This window comes from Colobus angolensis, unplaced genomic scaffold (assembly GCF_000951035.1).
Source record: "Colobus angolensis palliatus isolate OR3802 unplaced genomic scaffold, Cang.pa_1.0 Scaffold41, whole genome shotgun sequence".
NCBI classification, from domain to species: Eukaryota; Metazoa; Chordata; class Mammalia; order Primates; family Cercopithecidae; genus Colobus; species Colobus angolensis.
In genome coordinates, this window is record NW_012117488.1 from 15,325,601 (window position 1) to 15,353,120 (window position 27,520).

The following is a 27,520-nucleotide window of genomic DNA, read 5'->3' on the forward strand; positions in this document are numbered from 1 at the left end:
TATTTGTTTTCTTTTTGTTAAGTTGCTTGAGGTTTTTTTTGGATATTAATCTCTTATGAGAGATATAATTTCCCAATATTTCTTCTGTTCCATATATTGTCTTTTTACTCTGTTGATTGTTTCCTTAGCTCTACAGAAGCTTTTTAGTTTAGTTTGATGCAATCTTGTTTGTGTATTTTTGCTTTTGTTACCTGTGCTTTGGGTTCATATCTGACAAGAACTAGCATGTCTTGAATTTTACCCCGCTAAGTTCTTTATGTACATTATTCTTAAACAGATCCTATGGGGTAGACGTTAGGATTATTACATCAGTTTTCTGGATGAGGAACTTGAGTTATGAACACCATATTATTTGCTAAAGGTCACACAGTAAATATACCTTGGCTTTAAATCTCAGCCTTTCTAACTTTAAAATCCATGATATTATCTACTAAATTATAACTGCATAGACAAAGGTGGATTATTCATAAACCGAGATTCCTAGGGGTGAGAGTGGGTGTCCCTGGATGTGCTGTGGGAAGTCTGTGAAATCTGTTCCTTCCTTAGGGCCCTTGGTCTGGTCCTCTGCCTGGAAATTGCTTTACCCAGCTATCCCCTTGCTTAATTCTCCCGGATCCTTCAAGTCTTTACTTGAATTTCACCTCCTCACTGAGACCTTCTCTGACCTCTGTTTACAACTTTATCTTGCTGCCTCTGCAATGTCCTCACCTCTTCAAAATTCTGTGTTCCCGGGTCTCCTTACCTTACTCATTTTTAATAGCACTAGCATACATACAGTTCTTTACATTTATTGTATATTTTCTTTCCCTGCCTATTAAAATATGAATTTCAGAAGGGCAGAAATCTTTTCTGTTTTGTTCACTCATCTGTTCTAAGCACCTGGGATGGCCCTTCGCATATCATAGGCATTCAGTAATTGAATAAATAAGTAAATGATTCAGGGTGAGAATTCTCTCTGAATTCATAAATAAGATATATTGTTTAATGAGCTTGCAGCTAGGAAAAAGTGTTCATGGCTTTTAGCGAGTTTCACTTTAACAGACCAGACCCAAAGTTTACTTCAAGCCGTAGTGATCCCTATGCTTTTAAGTTGAATGAAAAAGAAAATGGATGCTCATTTTTCAGTTGTATATGAACCATGTAATCTACATTAATAACTAGTATAATTATTAATAACTAATATAACTAATCATTACTAATTATTATTTTATTTAAATAAATTTATATTTTATATTTACTTTAAATATTATAATTTACTTAAATAATTATAACAATTATTAATAACCAGTACAATAACTTGTATAATACACATTAATAACTCGTAAATGCTAGTTCAGTTTGCAGTTTTCCTTGGGATCATTTAGGAAAGATAAATTATGCTTTGCATATCATTTTTGTTTTGTTTTGAGACGGGATCTTGCTTTGTTGCCCAGGCTGGAGTGCAGTGGCATGATCACAGCTCACTGCAGCCTTGACCACCCAGGCTCAAGCAGTTCCACCTCAGCCTCCTGGGTAGTTGGGACCATGCGTGCACACCACCATGCTTGGCCAATTTTTTTTTTTTATTTGTAGAGATGAGGCCTTGCGATGTTGCCTGGGCTGGTCTCAAACTCCTGGGCTCAAGCAATCCCCCACACTTTGGCCTCCCAAAGTGTTGGGATTACAGACATGAGCCACTACTCCTGGCCTGTTTTGCAGTTTAAAATTACAGATTGAAGACTATTAAAGTTTGTTCTGAACATATTAACATGCATATATTTTTGAATGTCACCATTTAAGACAAGAAACCGAACTGTGGGATTTAATGCTTACAAATTTGTTATAAATACACAGTACAAATTGCCATGGCAGTCTTTGTCTTCTATTTGTGCATGCAAGTGATGTGTTTTTATTAATTTCTACAAGAATCTTTGTACATGTACATGTAAAATATGTAACAAAGTTGATTAGGCAGTGACCATCGAGAGAGGACTCCTGTTGTCAGTCATTTAAATAGTTGCCCATAATGCTGCACATTCAGTAAACTTAAAAGCAGGAACCCTTGTGTGGATGCAAACATAGTGAGGCCCAAAGAATTCCAGGATCACGATCTCTGAGTCATTTGTTTAACTGTTTCATCCTCTTTAAGATCATATACCCTTATCTTGGGCATCTGTCTCCCATGTATAAACTGATTGTTAAAAGTTTGAATGCTCTTGATCAGAGTGAATAATTTACTAAAACAAGTAGGAATAAAGAAATCCCTGTTTAGGTATCTACAGAAATATTTGCACGTGAATAAGGATGCTAATTGTAGCAGTAAAGACAAGGTGCTAGAAACAGGCTTAAGTGTCCATTAATGGAGGAGTGACTAAATCAGTGATTTTATATTTGCACTGTGGGGATACTCTGCAGCTATTAAAACAATTGATTTTGCCTGGGCAATATAGTGAGCCTTTATCTCTATAAAAATTTTAAAAATACCAGACGAATGTGGTGGCATGCATCTGTAGTACTAGCTACTCTGGAGGCTAAGGTAGAGGAATCACTTGAGCCCAGAAGGCAGAAGCTGCAGTATGCCAAGATTGTGCCATTGCACTCCAGCCTGGCTGACAGAGCAAAGCAAGACTCTGTCTCAATCAATCAATTAATCATTCAATATGGTTGAGGTAAAAATAAATTCGTAGGTATTGAAATATTTGCAACACATGTTGTTAAGTAAAAAGAAAAAGTTTTACGTAATTTGTATGTTTTAATTCTTGTGAAAAGTTGCACTTGAGTATATGGGTATGTCCTATATATAAAACAATAGAGAATTGTTTTCCAAATTGTAATGATGGTTAATTCTTTCTGAAGGGAGAGTTGAAATAGAAATGTAGGGTGAAATATTGTATTTTATATATTGTACCACTAATTAAATATTTTATGAAACTACTTAATAATGACAGAATACTACCTAGTAACTCCTTAATATTTAGAACATTTTCTAAATAGACCTACATACACTCCAAACTGAAATGGATTGGTTTTCCCTGCCTTAAATAATGTTTCTTTGCACATTACTTCTTTTCTTTCTTTTTTTTTTCATTTGTTTGTTTTGTTTTTGAGACAGAGTCTCACTCTGTCACCCGGGCTGGAGTGCAGTGGTGCAATCTCAGCTCACTGAAACCTCTGCCTGCTGGGTTCAAGCAGTTCTCCTGTCTCAGCCTCCCAAGTAGCTGGGACTACAGGCATATGCCACCATGTCTGGCTAATTTTTGTATTTGTAGTAGAGGCAGGGTTTCACCGTATTGGTCAGGCTGGTCTTGAACTCCTGACCTCAGGTGATCTGCCTGCCTCGGCTTACCAAAGTGCTGGGATTACAGGCATGACCCACTGTACCCAGCCTGTTTCTTTGCATTACTTCTTATCCATTCTCCCCTCAACACTGAACCTTTGCTCTTATTTATAATTTACTTGATGACAAATTTTAAGATTTTAATATTCAACAGTTATGGTTTTTAAATTTAATTTTATGAACACATGTCTTCTATTAAAACTTATAGGCTAGGTGCAGTGTCTCATGCCTGTAGTCCCAGCACTTTGGGAGGCTTAGGCAGTTGGATTGCTTGAACCCAGGAGTTCGAGACCTGCCTGGGCTGCAACAAAGTGAGACCTTGTCTATGCAAAAAAATACAAAAATCAGCCAGTTATGGTGACATGTGCCTGTAGTTCAAGCTATTCAGGAGGCAGAGGCAGGAAGATTGCTTGAGCCCAAGAGGTGGAGGCTGCAGTGAGCTGTGATTATGTCACTGCACTCCAGTCTGAGTGACAGAGAAAGACACTGTCTCCAAAAAATACAGAAATTCTAAAGCTCTCTCAGGGGACAAGGTTGGAGTTACTTGCCCTCTGAAAATGGAACACACTAGACAAATGTTTTTATGTCAACTACAATGATTTGAAGTTAGTCACTCGATAAAGACTAGTGAGTTAAACATTTCTGAAACAGATTTAGGTAATTTTCTAAAGATTAATACTCATGAATATTTAAGTAGACCTCTAATTTATTTGCTCATGTTTGTGAGATATAAGATTAAGGCTTGCAGATTAACAGTTATTTCACATTCCCATTGGAAATGTGGTTAATGTGCAAAATAAAGAATATATGCTGGGTGTGGTGGCTCACACCTGTAGTCCCAACACTTTGGGACGCCTACGTGGGCAGATCGCCTGAGCCTAGGAGTTCAAGACTGGTCTGGGCAACATGGCGAAACCGCATCTCTACAAAAATATAAGAATTAGCCAGGCGTGGTGGTGAGTGCCTGCACTTCCAGCTACTCAGGCGGCTGAGGTGGGAGGATCACTTGAGCCCGGGAGGTCTAGTATGCGTTGAGCTAAGATCAAGCCACTGCACTCCAGTCAGGCGATGAAACAGGACCATGTCTCAAATAGTAAATATGTAAAAATAAAGAATATATAATATAATCATGCATGGCACTTTACTGTCTTGAAAAGTTAAATGATAGACACTTAAAATTTACTTTTAAAATTTTGAAGTTTACTATTGTTGCTTTTAGAGTGTAGAATTACACTCTTTTTTCAGAGTTAAGACAAATTGTTGAAAATGAGTAGCTATGAAATAGATTTATTTTTATGAACTTAAGTTTTAATAAATAATGCTTTTACTGAAAGAAGATGTTGTGTATTTAATTTCTAAAATTTTATTTTAGACTTGTCTTGCTACTTTCTCCAGACTCTGAAAGAAGAACTTTATTTTTTCTGGATGGGTCATTGGTCATGTTTCCTCTGTTGAAATTTTTTAGAAAATCACATTGGTAACTTGGTTAAGGAAGGATATTTCTGTTTGTACCACATTGAAAAGTACCTGTGGAATTTAGAATGAGCCTACTTTCTGCTTTTTGTGGTGAAAAGTCGGAAAAGCTGAACAGTAATAAATGCAGTTGGTAATTGAAAACCATTAAGACAAATGCACTCATTATTTCCTTTCAAAAATTTCCTCAAGTTCAAAATAAATCCAAACAATCGAAATTACATTTTCTTTAGTTTGAAAATAATTAATCCATTACCTTCAAATCACCTTTAAGAATTTCTGTTGCAACTTAAACATAATGATTCAAAAATAAGAAAAAAATCATTAGAGAAGAGACACAATGTTGGTGGTTCATAGGTGAAAGGGGTATGATGTTGAGCGTATTCTTTCAATTTCCTTGAGGTTTGAAGTTTTCCCAAAAAAAGTTTTGAGCATAGGAAATTCAGTGTAAACCATGTTCTTTTCTGTGACTTTTTAAAACTGCAAAGTGAATTTATTCTTACCTGAATACTGTAATCGCCTGATGGGTTCTTCATTCCCGCTGCACAGACAAAATCAGTCCACTGAGACCACAGCATTACAGTAGAGAAAGTTTGACACAGTGCTGGCTCATGCTGAAGAACTGGAGTTATAACTTAAGTCAGTCTCCTGGAAGGCTTGAAGCTTAGGGTTTTTGTGGACAATTTGGTGGGCAGAGGGCTGGGGAATGGATGCTGCTTATTGGTTGGGGATGAAATCATAGGGGTGGGGGAACCATTCCTAATGCCTCTGGGTGGGACCACAGATATATTGAGTTATGAGTACAGGGTCCCCTGTTATCATCCTTGCTTTAAAGTTAAACTATAAACTAAATTCCTCCCAAAGTTAGCTTGGCCTATGGCCAGGAATGACCAAGGACTGTTTGGAGGTCAGAAGCAAGATGAAGTCAAGTATGTCAGATTCCTACTGTTATAATTTTGCAAAGACATTTCAATCTGGCCATTGTGGTTTGTGATGTAATACCATCTTTTTTAAAGGTATTTAAAGTCACAAAATTCATGCACTATTTTATTTGCAGCCATCTCTATTCGTTCATAGTCTCACCTTCCATATTCTCTCTCTAGCAAATGGATGTCAATGTTAATACTGGGCAGTGTGTGTTTAGGTTTTCATTTTCATTTTGCATTAGGTCGTTCCCTTAGTAATCCAGTGCATTCTGGACAACTGAACACTAGAGTCAGGGACTGAGCTAGATGCTGTAGGTACAAAGATGCCTGAGGGAAGCCTGGCCCTGATAGGTGCTTAATGAAGAGCTGTTTGCTCACTGTTAATATAGAACCTCTCATCTCTGCAGGCTGCCTTTTTCTGACATGGTCTCATTTTGATCAGGAAACTCATGTTGTTTGTTGTTAGTGATGTTGTCTGCAAAGTCTCCCCTGCCCTCCTTGTATTGGTGTGAAGTGTCACTGAAATGGGCCACTCCCCTGGACCTCTTTTAAGAGTGCATCTAGTCTAGTTATGTCTGCTCAAAGCATAGCTGACTGTGACATGACAAGATTTGAGTTATTGTGGGACTCTCTCTGCTCCTTCCCTACCTGTGACACCTTCCCCAGTAAACTCTATTTCCTATTTACATCTTGTGATTTTGGCAATGTGTATTTTGCACTCTCTTTGCAAGTGGTGTGTCCTATTCTTAAGTAGCTCTCTTTTGAGGAGGGTAGACCTACATACACGTAGACAGCTGACTTGTGGATTGATAGTACAGACAGGAGATGGATTACCTAACTACTCTGAGCTGCAGTTCTCTGTTCCTAGAATAGGAACAGCATGTGTATAGTGCCTGGCGGATTCATGAAGGCTTTTAAATCTATGACCACTCAGTTAATGCCTTCTGTCCTCCTACCCATCTTTACCCTCTGAGGGTACCCTCCATGTAAAGTTGTTTTTAGTATTTAAGTGTAATATCCGTAAGATAAACTGTTTTCTCCAGACGGTGTGTATGCACTTAACAGGTATACTTGTAAAACACCAAATAGCAATTCTGTGTTCAGGACCACTTTGCTGATGGGTAGATTTTGGAGTGCAATGCCACCCCAAGCTGTGTCCCCTCCAAGTGCCTGCTTTCCTTAATCCCACTTTGGTGCCATAACCGTGAGCAGAGGCATTGTGCTGTTTAATCCCTTTCTACTGGTCTTTTATGCAATTCAGGTTCCTTTTTAGGTAAGAATTGTTCTTTGCTGTTTGACTGGTTTGTTTTAAATTCATTGGTTGATAGCATTTCATTTGTTGGTTCAAGTAACATTTAAACATGTGATATATGAATAGGCTTTCTAGAATGCAAAACAATACATATAAAAGCAATAATCTGGCCAACTATGAGTATGATTCAGAGTGTTGATACTTTATATTATTGGTTTTGCTTATTTATTGATCTTCTAGGAACTCTTTCTTTTCTTTCTAATGGTACTCAAGTACCACTTCATTCACTTGGCTGGCTTCTCCCTTCTCCTGAGCTGACTGTGCATGTGTTTTCCCAAGTCTGTGTTCAGTGACACTATATTGGTTGCCAGGGTGGTGTGTTTGTGCCGCAGGTATCAACAAACACTACATATAGGGCTCCCCCCATCCTTTTTTTTTTTTTGGAGATTCTATTAGGTGTTTATTAGCACGCTCCTGGTTCTCTCATTTCTTCATACCAGTTCCTATGCATTGGTGGTTGTTCCTCCAGAAGTTGGTAGTTCTTCCTCCTGGTCATGGCTTTAACAGTCTGTTTCTTGCATAGATTGTTGTTTTTCACCTGTAAGATCAAACTTCTGGTTACTGCAAATGAATCTGCATGTCTGCATCTGCTTGTCTGGTCTGTCCACCACCATTCCTCTCCCCATGAGTCCCTGGAAGAGTTGTGATATGGAGGCACTTGGGGAGGTCTTTTCAGTTTCCTTTTCCCAGTACTTACTTAGTGATGTTGCTTTAAAAATTTTTTTTATTTTTTTCTAAATATATAATACGTATGCATGCAATTTTTTTTATATCCATAGAAGGTATAATGATCAGGGTACTGGGCATGTCCATCACCTTGAGTATTTACCATTTCTCTGGGTATGTTTCAAGTCCTCTCTACTTTCTGTTTTGAAATATGCAGTAGATTGTTTATATTTTCTTTTAATTTTTTTTTTTTTTTTTATAGAGACTGAGTCTCACTGTGTTGCCCAGACTGGTTTTGAACTCCTGGGCTCAAGCGATCAGCCCATCTTGGCCTCCTAAGTGCTGGGATTACAGGTGTGAGCCCACGCCCAGCCAGATTGTTGTTAATTGTGGTCAGTAGATTCAGCTTTTATAGAAACCCTAGGGTTTTGCCCCGAGGATGTGATTTAAAACTGATCCTTTCCAACTTCTCAGTCCTATCTGAGTTGCAAGGCAGACTGAGTTCCTTTAGGAAATTTTATGGCCAGCAACATCATGGGGTTTTAAGTGCCTTGAGAAGACAGCTGAGCCATAGCAGTGCTCTTCTTGGGCATGTGGATACAGTAGACATGCTTCTATTTTTTAAATATGATTTGTCCTCTGTACCTTGATGATATTTATTTCTCTTCCCTGCACCCCCCCCCACCTTTTTTTTTTTTTTTAAGAGCGAGGGTCTTGCTTTGTCACCCAGGCTGGAGTCGCTCTGTCACCCAAGCTGGACTGCGGTGGCATGATTATAGCTCACTGCAGTGTAGACCTTTGGGGCTCAAGTGATCCTTCCACCTCAGCCTCCTGAGTAGCTGGGACTATAGGCACGTTTTACCACCCCCAGCCAGTTTTTGTGTGTGTGTTTCTTTGTTGTAAAGACAAGGTCTCACTGGGTTGCCCAGGCTAGATGGGGTTTCTTTTAAACTGTCAGAAGAAATGATATAGTTAACTATTAATCTCGTTGACCTTGTCAATTGTTTAACTCAACTACTTTGACATTTGCAATATTATTACTAGTATCACAAGTTTTCTCATGGTTTAATGATTCTTTTAGGGTAGAATTTTACTAATATCTGACTTGCTACTCTAAAGAATATTTATAGTCATCAACTTGCTCCCCCTTTCCCTTGCACTTCCAATGTTTTAAAAAAATCCTCATATATAGGGGTGATTTTCAGAATGATAGAGAACAGAGCCAAAATGGTTTGGCCACATGAGGAGTGGGTTTCCTACTCAATGTCCAAGGCACAGACCTAAGTCTGTGAAACTCAGCATGGTGATACAGACCTGTGAGGCAGGCAACTCGGGACCCTTAGAGATAAAGAAGAATCTGGACAAAAGAGCTATGAGACTTATTTTAGATATTGACTAATGACAGATTCAGGGTTTTGAATAGGAAGTAGTATCTGGTATTCAAAAGGTTTTTCGAATAAGTGGGGGAAAAAAAATAAAAAAGTGAAAGAAAGGTAGAGCTGGCCCTTGAAACGCTAATCTGAATAACAAAAGACTGAGCTGACTTTCCAGGAAAGTGTGAAAGGCTTCTGAACCCTCTTTCCTTGTCTTTGTCTTTGTGTGACTGTACTGCCCATTGTTCCTACACACAATTAAATACATCCATGCTCTAGAGTCCGGTGTTAATGGCATAGATGTTATGGTTTTTAAAAATATACCTACAGTCCGATATTTTAAAATTGACTTTAGTTTCTTATCAGTTACAAAGTCTAATTAATATATATTATAGATCTGAAGGGCTGCCTAATAAACTTTTTTTCAAGAGAGAAAATTTCTGTTGCTAGTAACCCAGTTCACCCTAGTCTATTATTTGGAGAACAAATAAGCAGTCATCTTGATCCTCTTTTATCTGAACATTTTAAGAGTAAACGTTCCAAGAGTAAAACAGTTCTGATCCCCCAGTATGACCTAAACAAATATTTCAAATCTTTTATTTTTGTAAGTGAAAGTAGTATCTTCTTTATTTTCTGTTTCTTATTTGTCCTATGTATCATTTGTTTAATCATTTTTCTAAAAATTATAATGTCTCTTTCTCTGAGGCATCTCTTTCTGGTAAATATTGATATGAAAATGTTTCATATAAAATGAGCTGAAGTTCTTTTAGTCCATTTGTAAATATGAGTCCCGGATTTAATTAAATCCTAAGGGAAGAACCTGAGGAAACCAAAAGTACTAACATAATTGGGCCAAATTGTGTAATCAAAAGCAAATGATATGGTTATTAAATCTAATGAAATGATTTCCCAGCATTTAATTCATTTCTCTGATTCGAAGTATTTTAGTAATAAATAAGTTTGTTGAAATGGACGTTCTGTGCTGTCACCACTTTTAAATAGTTCTTTTCTTAAGACCATTTCTGGTTAGAAATATTTCTAAAGGTTACACCTTAATGCACATAGTGGATGTCTGCTGGGGCTGGGAGAAAAGGAAGGTGGAGCAGGAGGTGGTGTGTGGGTCCTTATGAAAGTGAAGGGAAAGGAATGAAGACACTACATTGCTTTGTAAAAAGTGTTTTTCTCTTGTATCAGCATCTTCATTTTACATAAAATGAAAACATGCCATTGCTTGGTAAAATCTATATGATATCTAAGGGATTAATGGCTAGTTTGGCTGGTGCCGGGGTTCATGCCTGTATTCCTAGCACTTTGAGAGGCCAAGGTGGGAAGATTGCTTGAGGCCAGGGCTTAGAGACCAAAATGGGCAACATACTGAGACCCAGTTTGTACAAACATTTAAAAAATTGGCCAGGTGTGATGGTGCACATCTTTAGTCCTAGCCACTCAGGAGGCTGAGGCAGGAGGATTGCTTGAGCCCAGGAGTTTGAGGCTGCAGTAAGCTATGATTATACCACTGTACTCCAGCCTAGGTGACAGAATAATGAGACCCTGTCTCTTAAAAAAGGAGGAAATATACACACTCATACACAGCGCGCGCACACACACACACACACACACACACACACAGACACACACATACACACGATTAGCTTATAAAGATTTTGTTAAAATACTTAGAAAAAAAGTCTTGATACATAGATAAACTTGCAAAAGAGTATATGTAATCATTCCACAAATGTGATTGTATTACGGTTTTTCAGAGAAACAGAACTGGTACAATGGAGATTATATTTACCTATCTATATATATAGATATGTATGTCTTTAGATATATACAGATATATACACACATATAACGTTTACTATAAGGAATTGGCTCATGTGATTATGAAGTCTGAAAAGTCCCAAGACCTGCAGTCACCAAGCAGGACCCCCAGGAGAACCAATGGTGTAAGGATCAGCCCAAATGCCTGCAGCTCTAGTCCCCCAGAAGATCTGATACTTCAGTCCAAAGGCAAGAAAAGAGCAGTATGTCCTCTTCCTCAGCCTTTTTGTTCTATTCAGGTCTCCAAATGATTGGATGATGCTCATCCACATTAGGGAGGACACTGGACTTTTCTCAGTTTACTGAATTAAATGTTAATCTCTTTCAGAAACACCTTGGCAGACACATCCAGAATAATGTTGGGCCAAATGTCTGGGTTTCATGGGACCCAGTCAAGTTGACATATAAACTTAACTTTCACTATGATATCTTCAGTCTCACTTGCAATCTTAAATTCCAGCTGGAATAGCAGCAAGACTTTTTGCTGATAGATTAAAGGGGAAAAGGGGTATGTGTGTCTTTTTGTCTAGCTCCCTATCTCCCTCCTCCCCCATCTCTGTCTATTAGAGCAGCTGGCTAAGAACTGAGAAGGATCTAAGATATTATCCTACTTGCAGGCTAACAAGTTAGTCTGCCTTGGTTTCATGGTTGCTGACCGAAGACATGAGGCTCCTAGGTCAGAGTTGAGAAATTGTATTACTCTTAGCACAGCATGCAACGTAAGCATCAGCATATTTGGTTCAGTTCTCCCTACTCCCTTGACCTATGGAAGTGATGCCCTTGGGCCCAGATGGATGCCTGCATGCTCTATGGGTAATGTTACAGGAGAGGACTCTGAGGTGAGGAAGCTTTTATAATGGCCATAAGCAAGACTCACTGCCCTTGGCCCTGGAGGGAGACACTTGTGTCTGTCTCCCACGGCTCATCTCTGTACAGATACCTTTGAAAAGCAAGTCCAGAACAAAAGCAATCAGTGCCTCTGTTGCAAGACATGCAGATTTTTAAGAGACAAATGGAGAATTGTCTCTTAACACAGAAAATAAAAGTTGTGAAATGAACAGTTTAATAAGAGGCTGGTAATGATATCAATTGGCTTGGTCATTTTTGAAAGTAGTTTGATACTGGCCACCTTAAAACGATTATGCCATTTAAACATTATGTTACAGACTTCCTTCAAAGAAGTGAATCCTAAATATTGAAATGGTTTTATTTATAAATCTATCAGTTACTGGAGTTGAAATGTTCTTTGATGAGTGAATTGTGAAATGATGATATATTTGCCTGATAGAATATTGAATCATTAAAAATTGTTTCTTTAATGATTGCAGTATTTATATTTTATTATTACTATGTAAGAAAAGAAAAACCTATATGATCTCAAAAAACTGGAAGTAAACACCAAAGGTAAGAGGAAAAGACAGAAATCATCTCACATCAGTACAGCAGTATCCTGGAGAGCCTGGTGTTCTTTAATCACTGTAACCAAACTTTTGTGCCACAGAAGATAAAGGACGCTTATTTTTTAAAACAAGTATGTTATCAAATTCCCATTTTCTTTTTTAAATTTATCTAGAGGGTGGTGTTAGCACCTAGTTAGCCCTTAATAGTTACAAGACAGTTTTCTGAGTACTTCAATTAGCTCATTTGATTTTTATGGAAACTCTGAGATAGATACTATTACTTTCCACAATTTATAAATGAGTAAACTGAGGCACAGAGAAGTTAAATAACTTGTCAAAATGATTCTGCATGCAAAATCCATGTTTTTTTGTTACTGTGCTCAGCTGCCATATCAAATACAACATGGGTTTGTATAATTTAAAATACTTTAAATTGTATTTGTTTAATATCTTATTTTTTGTTTCACATTTGTATCATATACTGGGAATTAAGGGCAATGCAATAAATACATAGCTAATGAGTTTTATTTTCAAAAGAAAAGTAAGTGTTACTCTGGTAAGTAAGCCACTTCTGAAAAGAGATTGATTAGTCTGAATAAAATCATGTCAACTAGAGGGTGGACACTTGGTCACTAATGTGTGGTGGGAGAACCCTGAACAGTGCAGACACACTTCTTGCAAAACAAGCGGTGCCGGTGTTCCTGGCATGGTGGTATCTGCTTGAGTGGTCATCTGGGATAAATATGTATGGGAGTGTGGCAGATGACGGCAGGTGAGATGCTGGGACTAGTTATTAGATTCAGTGATTCTTATTAAGCATCAATATGTAAATCTTCCTACGTGAATCATTGATGACAGGCAAAATGGAAGAAGAATGTGAAGACAAATTGCAGTGTACTTTTGGATGTTGGATCAAATATCTTCCAAGAAGATTCCTTCATGTTCTGGAATCCTAATAATCAATGAGAAGACTTACATATTGGAACTGAATTTTAAGATTCCGTTATGCATGGAACTGATGCAAAGATGCATACTTTTTGTTGTTCTCTGTGGTTAGATAGCTTTCATAAATCAGCACCATCTGTTCTTCTTTTGCTTTTGGTTGTGTGGAGTCATGTTGTGTACATATCAAGACAGGAGGCATTTCATTTCTCTGGGAAATGGAAATTTCATGGACTGTGTTACATACTACATTTGATCAGTACTAGCTTGAGATAAGAATAGTAGGAATCTGGTTGAGGGGATGACGCTCATGTACAGTAATTACATTACAGGCACTGAATAATTCTTCATAGACTCCTAAATAATTTGATGTTGACTTTGTTCAGTAGAGCATAGTTTATATTATAAGGAACTGGACTTTGTCTAAAAGTATAACAAGTTTTAATTTCCCTCTACAAGGGAATATTTTTAATTATAAAATATCTCATTTTTGCTATATATTATTATATTATTATATCTTACCTAACATTGTCTTTTTTTAAAAGTATTTGCATTTTTTCATGAATGTTTTTATTCTGGCAGAATATAATGATCATGAATTAAAATGGTATTACACATTTCCTGATTTTATTTCTTTGGAAGGTTGCTATAGATTTATCATTTTGAATTGTGAAGACCTTTCTCCCACAGATGTTTTCAATTGTTTTCCATATATGATGGGAAATTACTTTTTCCTGGCAATTCGGCCAGTTAATCAAGTAGTTGGGACATTAACACGAACGCCTTCTGGAATCCTATTTGTGATACCTAGGAGACTTGGAAACAGATTCCCTTTGGAATTATTTTTCACCAAATGTAATCCAAAGAAAAAGTGCTTTAATTCACTCTGTCAACATCCTAATAAATATTTTCTCTAGGATACCATAGCTCACTAATAGTTAACATGTCTCTCATTAAGGTAGGAAAATCTTGGAGGGATTCTAAAAAGTATGAAAAAGAACATTTCGTTGAGTGATTTTTAGCAGTATATTTGAACTGATTAAAATATTTTACTGTTATGAATAATTTTTTAAAAAGCATTTGACAGAAAATATTGTAAATTGTACCATGAGAATTTTCATTTTTTTGTGCTTTCTAAACATCAAAATCAAAGATAATATGTAGGAAATTTAAGTAGAGAAGTATAACTTTAATTTTTATAAAACAGTTTTTAAATGATACATATAGGCTTTTCTTTCAAGTGATAAATATCCAAAATATTTACTTCTTGGACCTCAGAATTTGAATGTAGATATGCAGATGACTGGTTTCTAGACTAAATTTTACAGTGTTCCTCTGAATTAGACAGTACGGTTTGTGTTCCTGTTTTCTGTGGTGAGAGATGGAGGCAGGATTCTAGTCTCAAGTGTTCTAGTTACAAGTCCTGTACTTTTTTGTGGTAGGATCACTTAAGTTTTTGGATTTTTTTTCTTTTTTTTAGACATAAGGACTCACTCTGTTGCCCAGCCTGGAGTGCAGTGGTACGAACATAACTTACTGCAGCCTCGAACTCCCTGGGCTCAAGTGATTCTCCTGCCTCAGTCTCCCAAGTAGCTGAGACTACAGGCGCACACTACCGTGCCTGGCTCTTTTCCAATTTCTGAATGAGAAGTTAAACTTCAGTTATTTTTTGCCCCCCCACCCCCCCTTCTGGAATCCTAATAAAGGTAGTATGTCAACTGCCTCTTTATGGCAAAAGTAACCACTGATCGGTAAATCACATCAAGACTTGAAAAACTATAAATATCTGAGAAGCAGCTTACATCTGTGGCATTGTTCCAAGAGACACTGGCTTCTCTGGGGCATGAGGCTTTTCATCCGTGCTAGCTCTTGCAACCTCCTGATGTGAGTCAGCACGCTTGAGCTGCCTGCTGGGGACCCCAAGAGAATGGCTCCTGCACAGCTGTGAGGACTGCTGGGTGCACACTCCTCTGGAAAACAAGGCATGATGCAGCCTTGCTGGCAAGTGGAGTCTCCTGCCTTACACCCTGCACAGTCAATCCAATGCCAGGCGGTCTGTGGGGACCTTGAGAGTCTGCATGTTTGTTAGACCTGAGAAGCCCCTCCACCCCCTTGGCAGGCATTTCAGAATAAAAATAAAGACGTAATGCTAAAAGACTTATCATAAAAACGAACAGCTTCTCTATGCCACTGTTCCCGTCTTTGTCCCTAAATGTCTGCTCTGATATTTACTTCCATGTTTCTAAATAATATATTTATGTCGCTCTTTCCTGATTACTAGTTACTGACGTTTGTTGACTTGCCATATGGAAGATGAGAGTTGTTCCTTTTATACTGCTTCTAGTTTCTCGCTCCCATCCTCTCAATGCTGTTACATCCAACGTCTAAGTTCAGTCAATAGCCTGTGTCACAGCACATGGCAATGTGACAGTTGCTCACTGCATAACCAAGTGGATACTCTGATTATACTTCCTCTTCTATAGATTTTTTTTCTCCTGGACCTAGTTTTTTTATGTTGTCTTGTTTTCTGTGTATATATTTTTGATTTTCCCCCTGCATTCTGTGTCAGGTCTGTCAAGATGCCTTTTATTTTTCAAATATTCAAAAGTATCAGACCTGAGCCTAGGGAGGAGGTACAAACTTGTAGTCACAGCTATTTGGGAGGCCTAGGCTGGAGGATTGTTTGAGCCTAGGAGTCTGAGGCTAGAACTGGGCAACATAGCAAGGCCCCATGTCAAAAAAGAGAAAAACTAAAGAGGAATGAAAGAACTTCTAGAATAATATCAGACCAATTACTAGTTTCTTTTTTTCTCATGGAGATGTACTTACTAGACCTCTCCATCCTCCTGCTGTTATCTGAACTGGTTTCTGTTTGCTTCCCTAAACTGCCCTTTCTCCCATATTCTAGGACTTTCCTTGGGTTCTGACTGATTTCTTATTGTGTTTTCTGGATTTTGCTGGAGCACATCCAAAAAGAGCTTTATAATAAAGTGTTCATGCGAAGGAAGTAAAGATCTTCTTTGCATTCTTTGCATGTCTCAAAGTTTCTTTCATCTTTCATGCTTGGTCTTTTTAAGCATGTAGTTCTACACTGAATTTTTTTTTCAGTATAGAAGATACGACTTTTAGTAGAATTTAATATCACTATTAAGGCATTTTTGTCATAATCATTTGTTAATAATATTCCTAGTTTTAGTCTCCTAGCAATCATCCACATGCTTTCATTTGTCAGTCCTTCGATTAAACTCTGCAGTTTTGAGATAACTCCTCGTGATTCTCTTGCATTTTGTACAGATGCCTCGTCTAAGAGGAGGAAGTATTAAAAAAAAAAAAAAAAACAGAACAGATGCCTTCAATGTGGACAGTCCTTTCAAGGATGTTTGTAGAGCTGTCTAGGCATAGGATGTCCTCTGACGGCAGCAAGCAAGGATACTCCCTGTCTGTATAAAAGATTCAGGTTCCCTGAGCCTAGAGTTCTTCTTTGTGTGCCAGTGTCCCTGGATCCTCTTCACATCACCTTGTGAGAATCTTAGCTGAGGAACCACTACATAAAAGGGTCATACTCTGGCTAACGGTGTGGCTGTGAGTTGTGAATAGTTCTTTGTCTGTGACCCAGGAATCTTCTGCCTTCTGCCAGCATTGATGAAGCTGTTGCTTTCAGGTAGGTTAAAAATCCTAGACCCCTCCTACTTTTTTACGTCTACTTTGTCTCTGAAAATGTCTTCAACCACCACCCCATAGAGTTTTCTTCTTGTTGCCATGTACTTGATTGTATATAGCATTTAGTTATCTTTTTCTTGGTTTCTTTACTTGTCCTGAAGACATTTTAAAATGAAAATATTTTGTATATAGCAAAGCACAGTAAATACCAGGTATCAGCAAGTTTCTAAATTATAAATAATATGTTTTTTATTTGATTGAGTGGGTAATATGTTTCATATTAAATTGTTTTGCAAGGTACAGTGTATGAATAGATGAATGCATCTATATACCCTTAAAATGTTTTATATTTGTACATAATTGCCCCAAAAGATTTATCGAGGTGTGTTTTCTATATTATATGTGTATTATCTATTTCTGTCTTCAATAATGTTTATAAATTACCATTTGTTGGGTAATTACTATGTGTCAGGCACCATGTAATGCTTGTGGTATGGAAGATTTTCTTACTAATTCTCTCAGTATTCCTAAGAGGAAGAGTTTTGGTTTTTTTTTTTTTTTTTGAGACGAAGTCTCACTCTGTCACCCAGACTGGAGTGCAGTGGCTTGATCTCGGCTCACTGCAAGCTCCATCTCCCGGGTTCACGCCATTCTCCTGCGTCAGCCTCCTGAGTAGCTGGGACTACAGGCGCCTGCCACCATGCCCGGCTAATTTTTTTATATTTTTCGTAGAGACGGGGTTTCACTGTGTTAGCCGGGATGGTCTCGATCTCCTGACCTTGTGATCCGCCTGTCTCGGCCTCCCAAAGTGCTGGGATTACAGGTGTGAGCCACCGCGCCCGGCCTGAGGAAGAGTGTTTTTAAACTCTGTGTGTGTGTGTGTGTGTGTGTGTGTGTGTGTCAGAGAGAGAGAGATGGGGGTCTAACTCTGTCACCCAGGCTGGAGTGCAGTGGCATGGTCATAGCTCACTGCAGCCTTGAACTCCTGGGCTCAAGCTTTTTTCTTGCTTCAGCCTTCCCAGTAGTTGGGACTACAGGTACATACTATCTCACCCGGTTTTTTGTAGAGACTGAGTCTTGCTACATTGCCCAGGCTGATCTTGAACTCCTGGTGTTGATACATTGTCTGTCTCAGCCTTCTAAAGTGCTGGGTTACAGGTGTGAGTCACTAAACCCAGTCAAGGAAAATGTTTATATTGTTCATATTTTACAGAAGAAGGGATAGAAACATGGAAAGGTACATAACTTGCATAAGGTTATAAAAGTGGCAAATGATAGAATTGCTGTTCACGCCCAGGTCTGTTTAACGCTTGAACCCAAGCTCTTAATGTCTGTACTCTGCTATGAAGTGGAGGGTAGGGAAAGGAAAAAGAAAAAAAAAAAAATGGCTGGATTGTATCATCTGAAAGTTCTTTGGCACTGTTTAGTTTAAATTAATACTATATAGTTCTATTTTTTTCTTACTTTAAAAAAAATAGAGGTGGGGTCTCACCATGGTGCCCACGCTGGTCTTGAAATCCTGGGTTCAAGTGGTCCTTCCAGCTCGGCCTCTGAAAGTACTGGGATTACAGGCATGAGCCACTTCACCTGGCCAGTACTGTATAGTTCTTAAATATTGATTTGACATACATAATAACAGCTTTGTTTACTGTAGTTATAATGGTATTCAGTGTATAGTTCTTGCTAAAAGTAACTACATTCAGTCACAGCTTAAAAAAAAAAGTACCAGACAATAGAATAAAACCATATAGGAGCTGATAATTTACACGTCCTTATGTTGGGAAAATCTAAGTTGAGGTTCCACAGCAACTGCAGCTCAGCCTCAGGGCAGTGAATGTTGCCGTCCAAACTGGACACCGTGCGTAGCTTCATGAAATAATATTCTCCATGCTCTTGGGTGCCTGATAATGGCCACTGTGGAAACAATGTGTGAATTATCAGTGACTGTTTTATCATTGTAGTTTGGGGCATTTCATTTATGTGGCTGTTTCATAGTGCAACATAGGTGTTTCAAGTGGTGATACATCTTGGTGGCATTTCAGTAGTCCTTAAATTATTAATGAATCCTGAAAAAAAGATCTGTAATGTGTAAGATTATTTTTATGTGCTACATCTGGTTTATAAACAAATCACATTTGCTCTCCTTCCTGCCCCCACTCCTGTTGGAAAAGCATAATTTTGCGAGTTCGTGTTTACATTCCACGTGCAGTTCTCAGGCAGGTTCAAGATGCTGGTTAACCTTTGAAATGTATTATGTGCTGGTGCTTAAAGGAGATAGATGACTGAGAAGTACATATTAGAGCCTCTCAAGACACAGCATCATCAATCAAATAGCCTGGCTTCATGCCGAGCTCCACCATCCAGAAAGCACAGAGCACAGCTATGACTCATAGAAAAGCGTGGTGCCCTTAGTTTCTACTTCTCATAGATTTGAAAGGGAAATGTCAATTGGGCCTTACCGCCTGCTTTGCCTTCTCTTAGTATCTCTTCAATGATTTAATATATTGTTGGACATTGTATCTTGAATGTGTAACTCTTGCTTATCATTTTGTTGATTGTTGTTCCTGTTGATGGCATACACATTTCTACTGAGTCTCTCAAATAGCGTGATTGAAAATATAAAATTTTTCTCCAGTGTTGGACTTCCTGTCCTAATATAGATGACTTAATAAGTTCCCAATATGTGCACCTATGGATTATGGTGAAAAAGTTCACAATAAAATCACCATTGTTAAATTTATGTAATAGAAAAGATAAACCTAACAAATTATATGTATACATAAATTATACATATAAACGTCTAAGAAATGGATTAAATACATTTTACTTAGTTGCATTTGGGGAACATATTACCACAGAGATTCCTAGGCATGATTTTACTTTAATTAGCAAAACATTTACAGAGCTTCTACTAGGTGCCAGAGACTATGTCTCCATCATTGTGTTTGGAGAATCTGAGGATCTCTTAACTGTTCTAATCTGGCTAGTAAGTCCATTGATCTCAGTTAGGTATCTTTATCATTATTCAAATGATTTTGAAAAGCCAACTTTTAACTATTAATAATAGTGAACTCTTTAATGAAAAGACAGTGGCCGAGATTATAAATGAAGGTATATTCTTGGGTGGCTTTTCATTTATTTTTGTGACCTACCACATTTGTTCCACAGGCACCTTTTTGTGTACGGATTATCTCATCTGAACACCTATCTAATCATTGGTTTGTAAGCTAAGAATAGTATAACTTCAATAAACTGACATATATAAACACCAGCAAACTTACTGGATTTCTGCAACACATTGGAACAATTTGTACAAAATATTGCCTTTGTCAAAGGAAGCATAGGAGGATGAGGGCTGAGTACTTTGTTCCTTTTGCTTGTCCTTTTGTTTGGTCCTTCATGCACAGAAGTAAACAAAAGTGGTCCATTATGGCTAAGACCTTAAGGCCTTTACAGACACCTCTAAATAATCACTCGATTGGCTTAGGATAATTTTATGTGAAATTGTATGGGATGAAGGCTGTAAAGTCTGAAACTATACCACTGCATGCTCCTTTTGACGAGCTGTGTTAGTAGGAATCAAGAACTGAGAAATATGACTTTGAAGCTTTTGTTAATGGTTATGGTTTTTAATTGTTTTACCTGTTTTGAGTAGGACGCTGTTTTCAAACATGCATTTCCAATGTCATGTATGTTTGTTTATCAATATATCGTAACAATGGTGTAATATATAACAACTTCCTAAAATATACATGAAAAGCAGTGAAAAATGACCAGATAATAAAATTAGCATAAAGATAAGTTTTTTTCTTTGTATGTTTGTTTTCTTTCCTTATCCCAATAGTATATCTTATTCACTTTCTGGGATACACTATCTCATGAGACTCTTGTTTTCAATTTTAGCTCTTTACAACACGCACTCATCCTGTCATTAAAGGTCATCCTTCTTCGAGGAAACAGTTACCATGATCATACTGCCTATTAGATTCCCGTTTTATCCAGTTTCCTTTCACATTACAGCAAGAAACCTAACCCAGATTGTACTGTTCTTTGTGTTGGCTGCCTCTAGGATGAGGATGGGACAGAAGAGGATAACAGTCGTGTTGAACCTGTTGGACATGCTGACACGGGTTTGGAGAATATACCCAACTTTTCTCTGGAGTAAGTTACTGATGGTTTCAACTAAATTTGCAATATACATGTAGCGTCATTAATTGCAGCGAGTATTCTGAAAGCATATGGCATGAGGAATGTTTGTGCTTAGTTAAAAACATGCCGTGCATTGATTTGTTTTTATAAAGAACATCTTTTATCTCTTGAGTTAATTATGTAATGTAAGCAGTATAGCATGGAAGTTCATGTCTACCTGTCCTGAGTTTCATGCCCTGGCAAATACTATTAAATTATAAAATAGTATTTGATTGAAGATGTTTGTCATGTTAACAACACTGTAAACACCATAACTCTTTCAGATTGCTTTGTGTGTCAATATTTTGATCATGTGTGTGTTCTTCACTTTGCTAAATAAAAAAAATTTGCGGACATACTTGAAAAACTAGTTAGATCATGTTAGCATTAATTATTATAGTGTATGTGTATATATATATATGTATTTATTGTAGTTTGAAGAAATAGAATCTCTCTAGATATTTAGTGAAAAATTGGAGGTCCTAGATTAGGGACCCTGAAAACAATTTTTTTTTTTTTTTTTTGAGATGGAGTCTCGCTCTGTTGCCCAGGCTGGAGTGCAGTGGCCGGATCTCAGCTCACTGCAAGCTCCGCCTCCCAGGTTTACGCCATTCTCCTGCCTCAGCCTCCCGTGTAGCTGGGACTACAGGCGCCCGCCACCTCGCCCGGCTAGTTTTTTGTATTTTTTAGTAGAGACGGGGTTTCACCGTATTAGCCAGGATGGTCTTGATCTCCTGACCTCGTGATCCACACGTCTCGGCCTCCCAAATTGCTGGGATTGCAGGCTTGAGCCACCGCGCCCGGCTGAAAACAATTTTAAATATAAAAGGACAAAGAAAAATCTCCTATTTGTTCCACAATGTTCTGATTATTTTACATATTGACATGTGTAAATGGTAGGCATTCTCAGGACTTCTTTCCTTGGTAGCTTAGAGCAGGGAGGACAGTCATATTGGATTTTTTTCTTTGACTTTGGGTAAAAGTTGGGGATATAGACATTGACATTTATGTACTTAATTCTGTCTTCTCTTCGTCTTCTAAGAGAAGTGAGATTAAACAGGCAGTAGGATCAGATGCTGTTTGAATGTATGGCAGTCAGCAAGCTGAGTATTTACATTTAGTAAAGTACTTGCTATGCCATAAAGTTTTCTTTAGAATGTGGGATAAAATCAGTTTATTGAAGTTATACTATTCTTAGCTTACAAACCAATGATTAGATAGGTGTTCAAATGGGATAATCAGTATCCAAAATAGAATTTTATGAAATTTGGTAAAAAAATAAAAGTAATAAAAAATCCATTTAACCATTTGGCAGTATGGAAGAATTTTTATGTTGTCTTAATTAGTGCATGTGATTAAATCTGTGCACATGTTTTTAATTTTGATTTGTTTGATATTCCTGTCTTTATGTAGGACATTCATAGTATATAGGATAACCTCAGGTTTTTATATTAGAAACATAATTGAAAAATTGGCATTTTCCATCACATAAAATCTATATTGTGATCTTTGTGAAATTCATTGGTAATAATGGATTATTTTCCAGCTGGCTTGAAATAGATATTTAATTGAAGTACTATTTCCAAATATTGATTGTTAGGTAAATACTGCTTAGACCTCTGATGTAATATGTATATATGAAAAAATCTACAAAGAAAGCAGAATCTCGTTTAAATAGTTTAGAAAATTACATTGTCTCTACCAATTTTCACTAAACTCAGGCTTTATTGTATTAATAGTAAAGATTCTTATAGAAGAGACTTGACAAATCCATACATTATGTAAGGTTATGTTCTTTCCACAGAATAGTTTTGTAATAGAAGTAACTTCATGTTATGTCATGTAATGTAAATAGTTTCATAACTGTAGTCCCAGCTACTCAGAATACTGAGGTGAGAAGGTTGCTTGAGCCCAAGAGTTCTAGGCCAGCCTGAGCAACATAGCAAGACTCCCTTTCTAAAAAGAAAATTGATTAAGAACAATTTTATGAAAATTATTTGATTTGTAGTAGATGCCTATTGGCTTTGAGAAAGGTTTTGTAAGCTGCACTTGCAGCTGTCTTATAGCAGTTTAGGAAATAGTGACTTTGACTTGTCATGAAGTACTGAGTAGTAAGGACAATGGTGATCTCCCTTGGACTGTCACTTACAGTAGTGAAAACTTTGATCTCATTGGATTATTGGAAGGATTAATGATGTAACATATAAAAGAGCACTTTGTAAATTAGAAAGTGTTCTGTAGCTGCAACATCTTTATTCACTTAATCTTTAGAGTCCTTGACATAGGTGTTGGGATGGAAGAATTTCAGTGTAAGTCTAAAGATTTGACTTGAAACACATAAACTTGTATTACACAGAAGAATAAGGTCGATCCAAGAGAAATGTTCTATGTCATTTTTAATGTAGTTACCTCTGATGATTGCTCTCCCTCCATGCCGTCAGACTAGTGTTCAGGTATGTAGTGTTTAATGTTGCCTTCATCACCATGCTTATATTCCAGAATATGTATATATATGCCTGTGCGCTTGGTGGGATTTTTGTTCTGTTCTCTTTCGTTGTTTATTGTGTGTCTGTGTTGTTGCAGTTTTTCGTTTTGTTTTGTTTTGGTTTTGGTTTGTTTACAGTACACGTTCATGCTCCCTCATTCATCATTGTCTCACAGTGATATGGTAAAGCTCGTAGAAGTCCCCAACGATGGAGGGCCTCTGGGAATCCATGTAGTGCCTTTCAGTGCTCGAGGCGGCAGGTAACGTATCTTGGGGTTTTTAATTGAATCATAATGTAGAGTGTTTTATCTTCATTTATGCTCAGATAGAGAGCGGTGTTGACTTAGCATATGCTTGATAGGAAACATTCTCATTTGGAAGCAACTGCTCCTTCTTTCCTATATATAGGTCATAATCACAGAAAGCACTTAGCCTGATGAAGAGAGGTTTTGCAAGAACATGAAGAAACGGCATTTGAATTATCCTAATAAATTTATTGTTCATCACACTCAAGCAAACATTTTACTTTGCTGTAAATTGATGATGAACTCTTTCAAGTCAGAACTCCAGATGGATTTGCAATGTTAAGGAGAGCATAAAAGCAGTTTTTTGGGGAAAGCTTAATGCAATAAAAATTATCTGGATGACTTAAATTTGATTTAAGCTTTAAATTTGTGTTTATTTAGTTCTTCAATTTTATCAGTTTTTTTATTGTTAAAAACCTTTAATATGAAATTTTAAAAACTTAGGCAAGCCATAGATTTCTGAGCATTCAGAGTCTAAAAATGTTGTACTGTTTGTTAATCTCAACTTCATTACTTTACAGAACATGCATCCTTAAAAACTTCAAATGTTATATCACTTGCCTTGATTCTGTTCCTTTTTGTGTGTGATAGAACTGTTGTGATATTTTTGGTTTTAATGTATCAGATAGTATGAGTTGATTTTCCAACAAAGACTTGGCAGACTTCTGTCATAGACAAGTGAGGTGCACCGCATCCTTCCCCATGAGTCTGAACTTGTGCGTGTTTAACTTGTTTAATTTAATTGCATCTTCTCTTACTTACTCTCTAATGATTACCTGGGAAAATATATTTGTGAACTGTTTTGGCTTTTTAATTTTTAACTTATTTCTTGTATTGTTATCACTTTTTTTTTCTTTTATTTTAACTTTCTTTACATCGTGAGAAAAACTGGGGAAGGTGGAGGGTAGACTTATAGCAGTGATTGAGACCGTAGAACTTAGTTTAAACTGTTGTCAAGTAATTACAGGCATCTAGGGTGTTGTAAAAGATAGATGTGTGGGATTAAACCATGCATTTTATTTTTTAAAATGAGCATTTGAGCAATGGTGGTACCTTCTTGTTACACGTAAGTAACTGTGGTGAGTTCAGATTTCATCTCTCATGGTTCATCCAATATTCTAAAACTGAAACTTGACTTAGAACTCTGCTAGAATATGAATGAGGCTTGAATGGTAGTGTTACATAACAAGGTATAAAATTCACGTTGAATTTTCGAGTGGTGTTGTATTCACAGTTGTAGCTGCTTTTACTTTTTAAATTCTCTTTAAAATTCTTTTTTTTTTTTAACTTTGGAGAGGCATTAACATTTCTTCACATAACTTATAGTTAAACCATATTATTTTCAACATGGACTTGACTTTATTTCGTGTAAGAAATCGAGTTCTAAATTACCTCAAAAGTTAAATTTTGTTTTCATATCTTTCCTGAGTAGGAAAAAAAAGATAAGGTAAAATGCATGGATTATAGCTTCCCAATATGCATATGCTTTAAAATGCCTGTGAAACATAACTCATCACAAATGAGATTTAATTGTGTTTGTACCAGCTTTGAGCCAGCATTGCAATTACATGTTATTATATTTTCTATCATTTATTGTGTGTTTTCTACCTCACTGTGAAAGGATATCAGGGTAAAGTGAACAGATGAAAAGCCTAAAGCAAAAGGAGAGTAAGATGGAAAAATAAACTTACTATCTAGATTAAGTCAAAGGAAGGCATTTCACAAAATCCACCACAGTTTCTTGTTACCATGGCATTTAATTTTGATACACCAAACAGATTCAAGGAAACAAGTATGTCTTTGCAGAACTAGAAGTTCTTTTATAGCTGAGTCATTTCTAAGCCCTGTTAGTTTGGCACTTAATGAAGAAAGTCGTGCACAGAGATTTTCAAAGAGACAGAGCGATTTAAGAAAAACAGATTGGTTATAATCTCTTTTTAGGCATCACCAGTTTTCATATGGAAACAGAACAGAAATAGTTTGTGATTCTCCAACACCTGTGTTACAATGGTTAAGCTTCCTTGTGGAATTGATAGTCATGGTTCCTCACAGTTGGATTAACAATGGGAGAGAAAAAGTAGGTGGTCTGCTCAGATTGACAGATACAAATCTACGAGAGCCCAGAGATACCCACCTTCCTCATTCTCAGAAATGGATTCCTGTTATTTCATAAGAAACCTTTCCAAGCATTTCTCTTGTGACAATCCCTGTGTTAGGTGCTAGGAAACGAAGATGAATGGAATATATTCTTCCTCCAGAGATTTGCAGCCTCGATGGAGTCATAGCCAATAAATCACACAATTATAATTATGTGATAAATGTTGATATAGTTCTATAATAGGTGCTCTGTGAACTGATAGGGGAAGAATGGTCTGAATTAGGTAACTGAAAGTGGCTTGTTGTGGAAGATGATTTTAAATGTGATGATAGCTTGTAAAGGTAGCTGTGTCAACTCCATGGTGGCTTGTGGAAGAGTAAATTAAGCAATGTAGTATAGCAGAAAGGAAGAAATTAAGTGAAATTAAGAAATTTCAGATATATCTAGTAGGAATACAATAATATATATTCATGATATGTAAGTAGAAATTTCCAAGATAACTTCCCTTATACAAAATTCCAGTCATTCTTGGGCCTTCTCAATTTTGGAGGATAACTAATTGAATAACACTTACTGAATACTTACTTTTATAAAAGTGACAAATACATGTCAGTATTGCTTTCTCATTTAGATTTTCAAAGTCAAAGAGTCTAAGGAATAATGCAGAATCCCAATTGTATATTTTGAAGAGAAGGAACACAACCCAGACCACCTCAAATATCAAATGTCATTAAGGAAAATAGTAATGTAAGCTTGTGAAGTTAATGTTAGCGAGATTTTTACAGCCATTTAGATCTTATTATGTCCTGATGTATGATGAAATTTTTGTTGTTGGACTTTTTTGTCTGTTTTTTGTTGTTTTGAGGTGGAGTCTCACTGTGTCGCACAGGTTGGAGATCCTGTCTCACTGCAACCTCCGCTTCCTGGGTTCAAGCAATTATCTTGCATCAGCCTTCCTAGAAGCTGGGACTAGAGTTGTGTGCTACCATGCCTGGCTAGTTTTTGAATTTTTAGCAGAGACCGGATTTCACCACATTGGCCAGGTTGGTCTGGAACACTTGATCTCAAGTGATCTGTCCGCCTCAGCTTCCCAAAGTGCTAAGATTACAGGCGTGATCCACCATGCCTGGCTTAAGTTTTTTAAAATAAGAATCTTGCACTGCCTACTTTCAAAACTACTTTCTAGACTAGGTTGAATGTTGTTTTTTCAGTCAGGGGCATTAATGACAGACAATTAGCTCATCTTCCAACCCTTGCCTTAGTTGACTACCTGCTGATATTTAGAAATGGAGATAAATAGATGGAGAGACAATATTATCTTCCCCATGATGATGTTTCTCTTGAGTTATTTTCTTGTTTGTTATTCAAAAATAAAATTAACTGATCCTCATCTAGAACTATTCATTCACAGTTTCATTACTTCGGTGATTCCTTTTTTAAAATTATTTTCTTAGTAGACAAACATTTACCTGAAATGTTTCATTACCTTGGAATCAATTTTTATTTCACCCATATCATTTCATTTCCTCTTGATTTAAATGGGAAACGT

The 27,520-nt window shown here is 37.0% G+C and overlaps 1 protein-coding gene across 1 annotated transcript in view; it reads left to right on the forward strand.

Moving 5' to 3' along the window:
- Positions 1 to 27,520, forward strand: part of PARD3 (par-3 family cell polarity regulator) — a 722,486-nt gene that overhangs the window by 402,998 nt on the left and 291,968 nt on the right. Inside the window, exons 6-7 of the mRNA XM_011956182.1 lie at positions 20,965 to 21,056; positions 23,745 to 23,828. Of these exons, the coding sequence (XP_011811572.1) occupies positions 20,965 to 21,056; positions 23,745 to 23,828 (176 nt within the window). The remainder of the gene's footprint in view (positions 1 to 20,964; positions 21,057 to 23,744; positions 23,829 to 27,520) is intronic.